Below are 13,612 nucleotides of genomic sequence, written 5' to 3'. Positions count from 1 at the left end.
TATTTACATTTAAATGCAATCTTTCTCTATCTATCCATCTATTCCCCCCCCCCTCTCTCTCTATCCTTCGCTCTCTCTCTATCCCTCTCCCTTTCTCTCTCTCACTTTCACCCTCTCTCTCTCTCTCTCTCTCTCTTTACGCTCCTATCTCTCTATCTCCCTTTCTACCTTTATTTCTCTTCCCTTAGCCTTCCTCTTTCCCTTCCTTCCATTCTTTTTCCCTCTGCCCCCCTTCCTCTCCCCCCCCCCCCCCCCTTCGAAACCTCACCCCGTGAACGCTCTCCTCTCAGCGCTCGCTCCTTCTGCAATTGCATTACCTTCACTCCATCACTCAACATTAACTTTGTTTATTAGAAGATTCCCCGTCCCTTGTCAGAATCTAAAATGGCTCAGGGAGGCTTTGAAGTTGATTTTGTTTCGAACGTTATCAGGTCAAACCAGGTCTTCCGCTGTTCATTATGGTCTGGATGGCTGGTTTTATGTCTCCGGGGGATATGGGTGGGTGGTGGGGGGTGGGGGTAGTGTAGTAGCTTATTTAGGTGCATTTTCTGAACGTGGAAATGTTCGTTAATGATTTTTTGTTGTATTTTATGTACGTATATGTAGATACCTGTACACATGTACATACCTGTACACATGTACATATATACCCCCCCCTCTCTATATATACTTATCTCTCTCTCTCTCTCTCCTCCCTCTTTCTCTTTCTCTCTCTCTCCCTCTCCCTCTTTTTTCTCTCTCTCTCTCTCTGAAGAGGAAATAGAGAAAAAGCGATGAGGAAGAGTACGAATAAAAACAAGATGAAGAACAACACGAATAACAATAATAGGAAGAGAACAAGAAGAACCAAAGGAAAACGAAGGAAAAGAAGGCGACGAAAAAAAATGAGACAAAGGAGAAAGAAGACAAAGAAGGAAAAAGGAGAAAGAGGGAAAATAAGATCAAAGAAGACGAAGGAGAAATAAGAACAAGGGAGAAGACGAAGGAGAAAGAAGAACAAAGAAGACGAAGGAGAAATAAGAACAAAGAAGAAGACGAAGGAGAAAGAACAAAGAAGAAGACGAAGGAGAAAGAACAAAGAAGACGAAGAAGAAGATGAAAGAGAAAGAAGAGGAAGAAGAAGAAGACGAAGAACAAAAAGGAGAAAGAAGAAGAAAGAAGAAGACGAAGAACAAAGTAGGAGAAAGAAGAAGAAGAAGAAGACGAAGAACAAAGGAGGAGAAAGAAGAAGAAGAAGACGAAGAATAAAGAAGGAGAAAGAAGAAGAAGAAAGAAGAAGACGAAGAACAAAGATGGAGAAAGAAGAACATAGAAGAAGAAGAAGACAAAGACGCTGAACGAGAAGACAGCAGACGCAGGTTCCTCGCCGGTAACACACACAGCCTGACAGAGCGGACAAAGTTAGTCCAGCGTTCGGCCAGAGATTGGGTTTAAATGCCGCAGGTGATCGCCGAAAGGCCGTGTGATAAGTTTATTTAATTATTTGTCTTTTTTTCTCCTTTTTTCCTCTCTTTTCGAGGAATGAGGTAATAGATGATGAACAGTTTAAGAGGACAATGAGCTCTAGATTTTGGGAGCAGTGTGTACATGTGTGTATGTATATATGTATGTAAGCTGTAAATCTGTCTATCTATCTACCTATCTATCTACCAGCCTGAATACTTCTCCATCTGTCAGCCTGTCTAACCATCTATCTATCGCTTTCTGTGATCTATCTCTCTACCTAACTACTTGTCTACCAAATTCACTATCCACAGGTCTATCTATCTATCGAATGATCAATCAATCAATTAATCGATCAGTCAGTCAAATACACCCAGCGATCCACCCATACGCCTACATGCACATACACGCATACACGGATATATGCATGTAGGCACTCTTCTTGAACTAGCCTTTGCTCTCCAACTTCTCTTTAAAACTGGACGTTGCTCGCTTCCCAGCCCGGCAGACGCGAAACAAGCGTCAGCCGCACCAGTCCACGGGGACCTCTAAACCCAGCTGTTGGTTATACGAGGCACGCTGGGTTAGGCCTTTCCGCAATGAAGGCTGCTGCCAAGAAAGCCGCAAAGAAGGCTGTTGGCCAGAAAGCCGCAAAGAAGGCTGTTGGCAAGAAAGCCGCAAAGAAGGCTGTTGGCAAGAAAGCCTCAAAGAAGGCTGTTGGCAAGAAAGCCGCAAAGAAGCCTGCTGCCAAGAAAGCCGCAAAGAAGGCTGTTGACAAGAAATCCGCAAAGAAGGTTGTTGGTAAGAAAGCCGCAAATGCTTTTGGCCAGAAAGCCACAAAGAAGGCTGTTAGCCAGAAAGCCGCAAAGAAGGCTGTTGGCCAGAAAGCCACAAAGAAGGCTGTTAGCCAGAAAGCCGCAAAGAAGGCTGTTGGCAAGAAAGCCGCAAAGAAGCCTGTTGGCCAGAAAGCCGCAAAGAAGGCTGTTAGCCAGAAAGCCGCAAAGAAGGCTGTTGGCCAGAAAGCCGCAAAGAAGGCTGTTGGCCAGAAAGCCACAAAGAAGGCTGTTAGCCAGAAAGCCGCAAAGAAGGCTGTTGGCCAGAAAGCCGCAAAGAAGGCTGTTGGCCAGAAAGCCACAAAGAAGGCTGTTAGCCAGAAAGCCGCAAAGAAGGCTGTTGGCCAGAAAGCCGCAAAGAAGGCTTTTGGCTAGAAAGCCGCAAATAAGGCTGTTGGCCAGAAAGCCGCAAAGAAGCCTGTTGGCTAGAAAGCCGCAAAGAAGGCTTTTGCCAAGAAAGCCGCAAAGAAGCCTGCTGCCAAGAAAGCCCCAAAGAAGCCTGCTGCCAAGAAAGCCACAATGAAGCCTGCTGTCAAGAAAGCCGCCATAAAGCCTGCTGCCAAGAAAGTCGCAAAGAAGCCTGCTGCCAAGAAAGCCGCAAAGAAGGCTTTTGGCCAGAAAGCCGCAAAGAAGCCTGTTGGCAAGAAAGCCGCAAAGAAGGCTGTTGGCCAGAAAGCCGCAAAGAAGGCTTTTGGCAAGAAAACCGGAAAGAAGCCTGCTGCCAAGAAAGCCGCAAAGAAGCCTGCTGCCAAGAAAGCCCCAAAGAAGCCTGCTGCCAAGAAAGCCACAATGAAGCCTGCTGTCAAGAAAGCCGCCATAAAGCCTGCTGCCAAGAAAGTCGCAAAGAAGCCTTCTGCCAAGAAAGCCGCAAAGAATGTTGTTGGCCAGAAAGCCGCAAAGAAGCCTGCTGCCAAGAAAGCCACAAAGAAACCTGCTGCCAAGAAAGCCGCAAAGAAGCCTGCTGCCAAGAAAGCCACAAAGAAGCCTGCTGCCAAGAAAGCCGCTAAGAAACCTATTGATCAGAAAGCCGCAAAGAAGCCTGTTGGCAAGAAAGCCGCAAAGAAGCCTGCTGCCAAGAAAGCCTCAAAGAAGCCTGCTGCCAAGAAAGCCGCAAAGAAGCCTGCTGCCAAGAAAGCCGCAAAGAAGCCTGCTGCCAAGAAAGCCGCAAAGATGCCTGTTGGCAAGAAAGCCGCAAAGAAGCCTGCTGCCAAGAAAGCCGCAAAGAAGCCTACTGCCAAGAAAGCCGCAAAGAATCCTGTTGGCAAGAAAGTCGCAAAGAAGCCTGTTGGCCATAAAGCCGCAAAGAAGCCTGTTGGCCATAAAGCCGCAAAGAAGCCTGTTGGCCAGAAAGCCGCAAAGAAGCCTGTTGGCAAGAAAGCCGCAAAGAAGCCTGCTGCCAAGAAAGCCGCAAAGAAGCCTGTTGGCAAGAAAGCCGCAAAGAAGCCTGCTGCCAAGAAAGCCGCAAAGAAGCCTGTTGGCAAGAAAGCCGCAAAGAAGCCTGCTGCCAAGAAAGCCGCACAGAAGCCTGCTGCCAAGAAAGCCGCAAAGAAGCCTGTTGGCAAGAAAGCCGCAAAGAAGCCTGCTGCCAAGAAAGCCGCAAAGAAGCCTGTTGGCAAGAAAGCCGCAAAGAAGCCTGCTGCCAAGAAAGCCGCAAAGAAGCCTGCTGCCAAGAAAGCCGCAAAAAAGCCTGTTGGTAAGAAGGCCGCTAAGAAGCCTGTTGGCCATAAAGCCGCAAAGAAGCCTGCTGCCAAGAAAGCCACAATGAAGCCTGTTGCCAAGAAAGCCGCAAAGAAACCTGCTGCCAAGAAAGCCGCAAAGAAACCTGCTGCCAAGAAAGCCGCAAAGAAACCTGCTGCCAAGAAAGCCGCAAAGAAACCTGTTGATCAGAAAGCCGCAAAAAAGCCTGCTGCCAAGAAAGCCGCAAAGAAGCCTGCTGCCAAGAAAGCTGCAAACATCATTCTGTGCATTAGTATCTATCGGATCCCGAGTGAACGATATCACACCGGACCTTCGTGCAACTATGAGAGCTAAGATCCGCTCCAGAATTCTCCCGGCCATTCGGCAAGAAAGTCACAAAGAAGGCTTTTAGCCAAAAAAGCCGCACAGAAGCCTGCTGCCAAGAAAGCTGCAAAGAAGCCTGCTGCCAAGAAAGCCTCAAAGAAGCCTGCTGCCAAGAAAGCCGCAAAGAAGCCTGTTGGCCAGAAAGCCGCAAAGAAGGCTGTTGGCCAGAAAGCCGCAAAGAAGGCTGTTGGCAAGAAAGCCACAAAGAAGGCTTTTGGCCAGAAAGCCGCAAAGAAGCCTGCTGCCAAGAAAGCCGCAAAGAAGGCTGTTGGCTAGAAAGTCGCAAAGAAGCCTGTTGGCAAGAAAGCCGCAAAGAAGGCTGTTGGCCAGATAGCCGCAAAGAAGGCTGTTGGCCAGAAAGCCGCAAAGAAGGCTTTTGGCCAGAAAGCCACAAAGAAGGCTTTTGGCCAGAAAGCCGCAAAGAAGCCTGCTGCCAAGAAAGCTGCAAAGAAGCCTGCTGCCAAGAAAGCCTCAAAGAAGCCTGCTGCCAAGAAAGCCGCAAAGAAGCCTTTTGGCAAGAAAGCCACAAAGAAGGCTGTTGGCCAGAAAGCCGCAAAGAAGGCTTTTGGCCAGAAAGCCGCAAAGAAGCCTGCTGCCAAGAAAGCCGCAAAGAAGCCTGCTGCCAAGAAAGCCGCAAAGAAGGCTGTTGGCCAGATAGCCACAAAGAAGGCTGTTGGCCAGAAAGCCGCAAAGAAGGCTTTTGCTCAGAAAGCCGCAAAGAAGCCTGTTGGCCAGAAAGCCGCAAAGAAAGCTGTTGGCCAGAAAGCCGCAAAGAAAGCTGTTGGCTAGAAAGCCGCAAAGAAGACTTTTGCTCAGAAAGCCGCAAAGAAGCCTGTTGGCCAGAAAGCCGCAAAGAAGCCTGTTGGCAAGAAAGCCGCAAAGGAGCCTGTTGGCAAGAAAGCCGCAAAGAAGGCTGTTGGCCAGAAAGCCGCAAAGAAGGCTGTTGGCCAGAAAGCCGCAAAGAAGCCTGCTGCCAAGAAAGCCGCAAAGGCTGTTGGCCAGATAGCCACAAAGAAGGCTGTTGGCCAGAAAGCCGCAAAGAAGGCTTTTGGCCAGAAAGCCACAAAGAAGGCTTTTGCTCAGAAAGCCGCAAAGAAGGCTGTTGGCTAGAAAGCCGCAAAGAAGGCTGTTGGCTAGAAAGCCGCAAAGAAGGCTGTTGGCCAGAAAGCCGCAAAGAAGGCTGTTGGCTAGAAAGCCGCAAAGAATGTTGTTGGCCAGAAAGCCGCAAAGAAGGCTGTTGGCCAGAAAGCCGCAAAGAAGGCTTTTGGCCAGAAAGCCGCAAAGAAGGCTGTTGGCCAGAAAGCCACAAAGAAGGCTGTTGGCCAGAAAGCCGCAAAGAAGGCTGTTGGCCAGAAAGCCTCAAAGAAGGTTGTTGGCTAGAAAGCCGCAAAGAATGTTGTTGGCCAGAAAGCCGCAAAGAAGGCTGTTGGCCAGAAAGCCGCAAAGAAGCCTGTTGGCTAGAAAGCCGCAAAGAAGGCTGTTGGCCAGAAAGCCGCAAAGAAGGCTGTTGGCCAGAAAGCCGCAAAGAAGGCTGTTGGCTAGAAAGCCGCAAAGAAGGCTGTTGGCCAGAAAGCCGCAAAGAAGGCTGTTGGCTAGAAAGCCGCAAAGAAGCCTGTTGGCCAGAAAGCCGCAAAGAAGGCTGTTGGCCAGAAAGCCGCAAAGAAGGCTTTTGGCCAGAAAGCCGCAAAGAAGGCTGTTGGCCAGAAAGCCACAAAGAAGGCTGTTGGCCAGAAAGCCGCAAAGAAGGCTGTTGGCCAGAAAGCCTCAAAGAAGGCTGTTGGCTAGAAAGCCGCAAAGAATGTTGTTGGCCAGAAAGCCGCAAAGAAACCTGTTGGCCAGAAAGCCGCAAAGAAGCCTGTTGGCTAGAAAGCCGCAAAGAAGGCTGTTGGCCAGAAAGCCGCAAAGAAGGCTGTTGGCTAGAAAGCCGCAAAGAAGGCTGTTGGCCAGAAAGCCGCAAAGAAGGCTGTTGGCTAGAAAGCCGCAAAGAAGCCTGTTGGCCAGAAAGCCGCAAAGAAGGCTGTTGGCTAGAAAGCCGCAAAGAATGTTGTTGGCCAGAAAGCCGCAAAGAAGGCTGTTGGCTAGAAAGCCGCAAAGAAGGCTGTTGGCTAGAAAGCCACAAAGAAGGCTGTTGGCCAGAAAGCCGCAAAGAAGCCTGTTGGCCAGAAAGCCGCAAAGAAGGCTGTTGGCCAGAAAGCCGCAAAGAAGGCTGTTGGCCAGAAAGCCGCAAAGAAGGCTTTTGGCCAGAAAGCCGCAAAGAAGGCTGTTGGCCAGAAAGCCACAAAGAAGGCTGTTGGCCAGAAAGCCGCAAAGAAGGCTGTTGGCCAGAAAGCCGCAAAGAAGGCTGTTGGCCAGAAAGCCGCAAAGAAGGCTGTTGGCCAGAAAGCCGCAAAGAAGGCTGTTGGCCAGAAAGCCACAAAGAAGGCTGTTGGCCAGAAAGCCACAAAGAAGGCTGTTAGCCAGAAAGCCGCAAAGAAGGCTGTTGGCTAGAAAGCCGCAAAGAAGGCTGTTGGCCAGAAAGCCGCAAAGAAGCCTGTTGGCCAGAAAGCCGCAAAGAAGGCTGTTGGCCAGAAAGCCGCAAAGAAGGCTGTTGGCCAGAAAGCCGCAAAGAAGGCTGTTGGCCAGAAAGCCACAAAGAAGGCTGTTGGCCAGAAAGCCGCAAAGAAGGCTGTTGGCCAGAAAGCCGCAAAGAAGGCTGTTGGCCAGAAAGCCGCAAAGAAGGCTGTTGGCCAGAAAGCCGCAAAGAAGGCTTTTGGCCAGAAAGCCGCAAAGAAGGCTTTTGGCCAGAAAGCCGCAAAGAAGGCTTTTGGCCAGAAAGCCACAAAGAAGGCTGTTAGCCAGAAAGCCGCAAAGAAGGCTGTTGGCTAGAAAGCCGCAAAGAAGGCTGTTGGCTAGAAAGCCGCAAAGAAGGCTGTTGGCCAGAAAGCCGCAAAGAAGGCTGTTGGCTAGAAAGCCGCAAAGAAGCCTGTTGGCCAGAAAGCCGCAAAGAAGGCTGTTGGCCAGAAAGCCGCAAAAAAGGCTGTTGGCCAGAAAGCCGCAAAGAAGGCTGTTGGCCAGAAAGCCGCAAAGAAGGCTGTTGGCCAGAAAGCCGCAAAGAAGGCTGTTGGCCAGAAAGCCGCAAAGAAGGCTGTTGGCCAGAAAGCCACAAAGAAGGCTGTTGGCAAGAAAGCCGCAAAGAAGCCTGTTGGCCAGAAAGCCGCAAAGAAGGCTGTTGGCTAGAAAGCCACAAAGAAGCCTGTTGGCCAGAAAGCCGCAAAGAAGGCTGTTGGCTAGAAAGCCGCAAAGAAGCCTGTTGGCCAGAAAGCCGCAAAGAAGGCTGTTGGCAAGAAAGCCACAAAGAAGCCTGTTGGCCAGAAAGCCGCAAAGAAGGCTGTTGGCTAGAAAGCCGCAAAGAAGCCTGTTGGCCAGAAAGCCGCAAAGAAGGCTGTTGGCTAGAAAGCCGCAAAGAAGCCTGTTGGCCAGAAAGCCGCAAAGAAGGCTGTTGGCAAGAAAGCCGCAAAGAAGGCTGTTGGCCAGAAAGCCGCAAAGAAGGCTGTTGGCCAGAAAGCCGCAAAGAAGGCTGTTGGCCAGAAAGCCGCAAAGAAGGCTGTTGGCCAGAAAGCCGCAAAGAAGGCTGTTGGCCAGAAAGCCACAAAGAAGGCTGTTGGCAAGAAAGCCGCAAAGAAGCCTGTTGGCCAGAAAGCCGCAAAGAAGGCTGTTGGCTAGAAAGCCACAAAGAAGCCTGTTGGCCAGAAAGCCGCAAAGAAGGCTGTTGGCTAGAAAGCCGCAAAGAAGCCTGTTGGCCAGAAAGCCGCAAAGAAGGCTGTTGGCCAGAAAGCCGCAAAGAAGCCTGTTGGCCAGAAAGCCGCAAAGAAGGCTGTTGGCCAGAAAGCCGCAAAGAAGGCTGTTGGCCAGAAAGCCGCAAAGAAGGCTGTTGGCCAGAAAGCCGCAAAGAAGCCTGCTGCCAAGAAAGCCGCAAAGAAGGCTGTTGGCCAGAAAGCCACAAAGAAGGCTGTTGGCCAGAAAGCCGCAAAGAATGTTGTTGGCCAGAAAGCCACAAAGAAGGGTTTTGGCCAGAAAGCCACAAAGAAGGCTTTTGCTCAGAAAGCCGCAAAGAAGGCTGTTGGCTAGAAAGCCGCAAAGAAGGCTGTTGGCTAGAAAGCCGCAAAGAAGCCTGTTGGCCAGAAAGCCGCAAAGAAGGCTGTTGGCTAGAAAGCCGCAAAGAAGCCTGTTGGCCAGAAAGCCGCAAAGAAGGCTGTTGGCCAGAAAGCCGCAAAGAAGGCTGTTGGCCAGAAAGCCGCAAAGAAGGCTGTTGGCCAGAAAGCCGCAAAGAAGGCTGTTGGCCAGAAAGCCGCAAAGAAGGCTGTTGGCCAGAAAGCCGCAAAGAAGGCTTTTGGCCAGAAAGCCGCAAAGAAGGCTTTTGGCCAGAAAGCCGCAAAGAAGGCTGTTGGCTAGAAAGCCGCAAAGAAGGCTGTTGGCTAGAAAGCCGCAAAGAAGGCTGTTGGCCAGAAAGCCGCAAAGAAGCCTGTTGGCCAGAAAGCCGCAAAGAAGGCTGTTGGCCAGAAAGCCGCAAAGAAGGCTGTTGGCCAGAAAGCCACAAAGAAGGCTGTTGGCCAGAAAGCCGCAAAGAAGGCTGTTGGCCAGAAAGCCGCAAAGAAGGCTGTTGGCCAGAAAGCCGCAAAGAAGGCTGTTGGCCAGAAAGCCGCAAAGAAGGCTGTTGGCCAGAAAGCCGCAAAGAAGGCTGTTGGCCAGAAAGCCGCAAAGAAGGCTGTTGGCCAGAAAGCCGCAAAGAAGGCTGTTGGCCAGAAAGCCGCAAAGAAGGCTGTTGGCTAGAAAGCCGCAAAGAAGGCTGTTGGCCAGAAAGCCGCAAAGAAGGCTGTTGGCCAGAAAGCCGCAAAGAAGGCTGTTGGCCAGAAAGCCGCAAAGAAGGCTGTTGGCCAGAAAGCCACAAAGAAGGCTGTTGGCCAGAAAGCCGCAAAGAAGCCTGCTGCCAAGAAAGCCGCAAAGAAGGCTGTTGGCCAGAAAGCCACAAAGAAGGCTGTTGGCCAGAAAGCCGCAAAGAAGCCTGTTGGCCAGAAAGCCGCAAAGAAGCCTGTTGGCCAGAAAGCCACAAAGAAGGCTGTTGGCCAGAAAGCCGCAAAGAAGGCTGTTGGCCAGAAAGCCGCAAAGAAGGCTGTTGGCCAGAAAGCCGCAAAGAAGGCTGTTGGCCAGAAAGCCGCAAAGAAGGCTGTTGGCCAGAAAGCCGCAAAGAAGGCTGTTGGCCAGAAAGCCGCAAAGAAGCCTGCTGCCAAGAAAGCCGCAAAGGCTGTTGGCCAGATAGCCACAAAGAAGGCTGTTGGCCAGAAAGCCGCAAAGAAGGCTTTTGGCCAGAAAGCCACAAAGAAGGCTGTTGGCCAGAAAGCCGCAAAGAAGGCTCTTGCTCAGAAAGCCGCAAAGAAGGCTGTTGGCTAGAAAGCCGCAAAGAAGGCTGTTGGCTAGAAAGCCGCAAAGAAGGCTGTTGGCTAGAAAGCCACAAAGAAGGCTGTTGGCCAGAAAGCCGCAAAGAAAGCTTTTGGCCAGAAAGCCGCAAAGAAGCCTGCTGCCAAGAAAGCCGCAAAGAAGGTTGTTGGCCAGAAAGCCACAAAGAAGGCTGTTGGCCAGAAAGCCGCAAAGAAGGCTTTTGGCCAGAAAGCCGCAAAGAAGGCTTTTGGCCAGAAAGCCACAGAGAAGGCTTTTGGCCAGAAAGCCGCAAAGAAGGCTGTTGGCTAGAAAGCCACAAAGAAGGCTGTTGGCAAGAAAGCCGCAAAGAAGCCTGTTGGCCAGAAAGCCGCAAAGAAGGCTGTTGGCAAGAAAGCCGCAAAGAAGCCTGTTGGCCAGAAAGCCGCAAAGAAGGCTGTTGGCTAGAAAGCCGCAAAGAAGGCTTTTGGCCAGAAAGCCGCAAAGAAGGCTGTTGGCCAGAAAGCCGCAAAGAAGGCTGTTGGCCAGAAAGCCGCAAAGAAGGCTGTTGGCCAGAAAGCCGCAAAGAAGGCTGTTGGCCAGAAAGCCACAAAGAAGGCTGTTGGCCAGAAAGCCGCAAAGAAGCCTGTTGGCCAGAAAGCCGCAAAGAAGGCTGTTGGCAAGAAAGCCGCAAAGAAGAATGTTGGCCAGAAAGCCGCAAAGAAGGCTGTTGGCCAGAAAGTCACAAAGAAGGCTGTTGGCAAGAAAGCCGCAAAGAAGCCTGTTGGCCAGAAAGCCGCAAAGAATGTTGTTGGCCAGAAAGCCACAAAGAAGGCTGTTGGCAAGAAAGCCGCAAAGAAGGCTGTTGGCCAGAAAGCCGCAAAGAATGTTGTTGGCCAGAAAGCCACAAAGAAGGCTGTTGGCAAGAAAGCCGCAAAGAAGCCTGTTGGCCAGAAAGCCAAAAAGAAGGCTGTTGGCCAGAAAGCCACAAAGAAGGCTGTTGGCCAGAAAGCCACAAAGAAGCCTGTTGGCCAGAAAGCCGCAAAGAAGGCTGTTGGCCAGAAAGCCGCAAAGAAGGCTGTTGGCCAGAAAGCCACAAAGAAGGCTGTTGGCCAGAAAGCCACAAAGAAGGCTGTTGGCAAGAAAGCCGCAAAGAAGCCTGTTGGCCAGAAAGCCGCAAAGAATGTTGTTGGCCGGAAAGCCACAAAGAAGGCTGTTGGCAAGAAAGCCGCAAAGAATGTTGTTGGCCAGAAAGCCGCAAAGAAGGCTGTTGGCCAGAAAGCCGCAAAGAAGGCTGTTGGCCAGAAAGCCGCAAAGAAGGCTGTTGGCCAGAAAGCCGCAAAGAAGGCTGTTGGCCAGAAAGCCACAAAGAAGGCTGTTGGCAAGAAAGCCGCAAAGAAGGCTGTTGGCCAGAAAGCCGCAAAGAAGGCTGTTGGCCAGAAAGCCACAAAGAAGGCTGTTGGCAAGAAAGCCGCAAAGAAGGCTGTTGGCCAGAAAGCCACAAAGAAGGCTGTTGGCCAGAAAGCCGCAAAGAAGGCTGTTGGAAAGAACGCCGCAAAGAAGGCTTTGTCCAGAAAGCCACAAAGAAGGTTGTTGACCAGAAAGCCGCAAAGAATGTTGTTGGCCAGAAAGCCGCAAAGAAGGCTGTTGGCCAGAAAGCCGCAAAGAAGGCTGTTGGCCAGAAAGCCGCAAAGAAGGCTTTTGGCCAGAAAGCCGCAAAGAAGGCTTTTAGCCAGAAAGCCGCAAAGAAGGCTGTTGGCCAGAAAGCCGCAAAGAAGGCTGTTGGCCAGAAAGCCACAAAGAAGGCTGTTGGCCAGAAAGCCGCAAAGAAGGCTGTTGGAAAGAACGCCGCAAAGAAGGCTTTGTCCAGAAAGCCACAAAGAAGGTTGTTGACCAGAAAGCCGCAAAGAATGTTGTTGGCCAGAAAGCCGCAAAGAAGGCTTTTGGCCAGAAAGCCGCAAAGAAGGCTGTTGGCCAGAAAGCCGCAAAGAAGGCTTTTGGCCAGAAAGCCGCAAAGAAGGCTTTTGGCCAGAAAGCCGCAAAGAAGGCTGTTGGCCAGAAAGCCGCAAAGAAGCCTACTGCCAAGAAAGCCGCAAAGAAGCCTGTTGGCCAGAAAGCCGCAAAGAAGCCTGCTGCCAAGAAAGCCGCAAAGAAGCCTGCTGCCAAGAAAGCCGCAAAGAAGCCAGCTGCCAAGAAAGCCCCAAAGAAGCCTGCTGCCAAGAAAGCCGCAAAGAAGCCTGCTGCCAAGAAAGCCGCAAAGAAGCCTGCTGCCAAGAAAGCCGCAAAAAAGCCTGTTGGTAAGAAGGCCGCTAAGAAGCCTGTTGGCCATAAAGCCGCAAAGAAGCCTGTTGGCCATAAAGCCGCAAAGAAGCCTGTTGGCCAGAAAGCCGCAAAGAAGCCTGTTGGCCAGAAAGCCACAAAGAAGCCTGCTGCCAAGAAAGCCGCAAAGAAGCCTGCTGCCAAGAAAGCCGCAAAAAAGTCTGTTGGTAAGAAGGCCGCTAAGAAGCCTGTTGGCAAGAAAGCCGCAAAGAAGCCTGCTGCCAAGAAAGCCACAAAGAATCCTGTTGCCAAGAAAGCCGCAAAGAAACATGCTGCCAAGAAAGCCGCAAAGAAGCCTGCTGCCAAGAAAGCCGCAAAGAAGCCTACTGCCAAGAAAGCCGCAAAGAAACCTGTTGATCAGAAAACCGCAAAAAAAGCTTGCTGCCAAGAAAGCCGCAAAGAAGCCTGCTGCCAAGAAAGCCGCAAAGAAGCCTGCTGCCAAGAAAGCTGCAAACATCATTCTGTGCATTAGTATCTATCGGATCCCGAGTGTACGATATCACACCGGACCTTCGTGCAACTATGAGAGCTAAGATCCGCTCCAGAATTCTCCCGGCCATTCGGAGCACAGATGTTCATTCCGCTAAAGATCTTCCGGCTGCTTTTTCTGATCTTGCGAAGAAGAAATTTCAATTAAGACAAACAGCCTCTTCATCTCGACTCGACGTCAAATGCGATCTTGAGTCCTCTTAGGGGAAATCCCTTGTTTTTCGAAGAATGTTCTCCCTCGTCTTCTCCTTTCAGAAGCCGGAGATCGGGGCGGGGTGAGCTACACACACACATACGCACGCACACAAACAGGCATATATACATACAGATAGATAGATATATAGATATGCAGATACATATACATGCATACATACATACATATAGATAGATACTTAGAAATACATACATATATATACATGTATATATATATGTATATATATATATATATATATATATATATATATATATATATATATATATATATATATATATATATATATATATATATGCAAATATATGCATATATAGATATATAGATATGCAGATATATACTTATATGTGTAGTCGGAATGGTCGATTGGTTGTAGGGCACCTGGACTGAAGCTGGACATATACCTGTATGAGGCTTGGAGTCCGTTATAAATTTAGTGGTTATTATTCCATTCTTGTTCGATAAACTTTGCGATAGTTTTTTGTGTTTAATATCCATCTTTTTTGTATTATCAATCATATTTTCCATGGCGTATCGGGATGATTTTCAAATATATTTTTTTTCAATCGGTCCTTTTAAATACCTTAAGTGCAAAAACCGAATAACATACGAAGGCAAATAATCGACCTCATTGATCTACCCTTTCCACTGTAAACAAAGCAATGTAAACACGAGTAATGCGAATATTTTCCGGTAAACAACAGGGTAATCAATAGTGTTATTTGTTCAAACAGTGCCATTTTACCAGCGATAGCAGGATTCAGCGCTTGTGATTGGGTCAATGGACCGAAACTGATGAATAGCACAGCCACACACGTAGACATACACATGCATACATACATACACATACATACACAGCAAATGC

The 13,612-nt window shown here is 49.9% G+C and overlaps 1 protein-coding gene across 1 annotated transcript; it reads left to right on the top strand.

Annotated features, from left to right (window-relative positions):
• Window positions 1-384: 384 nt before the first annotated feature.
• LOC113802916 (axoneme-associated protein mst101(2)) lies at window positions 385-12,519 on the top strand. The gene is made up of 16 exons (XM_070130127.1): window positions 385-498; window positions 1,895-2,026; window positions 2,157-2,345; window positions 2,706-3,155; window positions 3,462-3,614; window positions 3,894-4,223; window positions 4,320-4,454; window positions 4,776-4,916; window positions 5,316-5,438; window positions 5,637-5,705; window positions 8,298-8,435; window positions 9,927-10,052; window positions 10,845-10,997; window positions 11,211-11,317; window positions 11,523-11,685; window positions 11,842-12,519. The coding sequence occupies exons 1-16, from the start codon at window positions 385-387 to the stop codon at window positions 12,517-12,519; spliced, it is 3,201 nt and encodes a 1,066-aa protein (XP_069986228.1).
• The last annotated feature ends 1,093 nt before the right edge of the window (window positions 12,520-13,612 follow it).

The sequence above is a fragment of the Penaeus vannamei genome, chromosome 15, assembly GCF_042767895.1.
Source record: "Penaeus vannamei isolate JL-2024 chromosome 15, ASM4276789v1, whole genome shotgun sequence".
NCBI lineage: Eukaryota > Metazoa > Arthropoda > Malacostraca > Decapoda > Penaeidae > Penaeus > Penaeus vannamei.
The sequence above is the reverse complement of the archived record's forward strand: the minus strand, read 5'-3'. Positions and strand labels throughout refer to the sequence as shown.

Excerpts from the sequence above, each read along its gene's own strand:
- LOC113802916 (XM_070130127.1), top strand. The coding sequence starts at position 385 with ATGGCTCAGGGAGGCTTTGAAGTTGATTTTGTTTCGAACGTTATCAGG. Across the intron at positions 4,224-4,319 it reads AGCCTGCTGCCAAGAAAGCT|AATTCTCCCGGCCATTCGGC; the intron begins GCAAACATCATT and ends GATCCGCTCCAG. Across the intron at positions 5,706-8,297 it reads GCCAGAAAGCCTCAAAGAAG|GCTGTTGGCCAGAAAGCCAC; the intron begins GTTGTTGGCTAG and ends GCCGCAAAGAAG.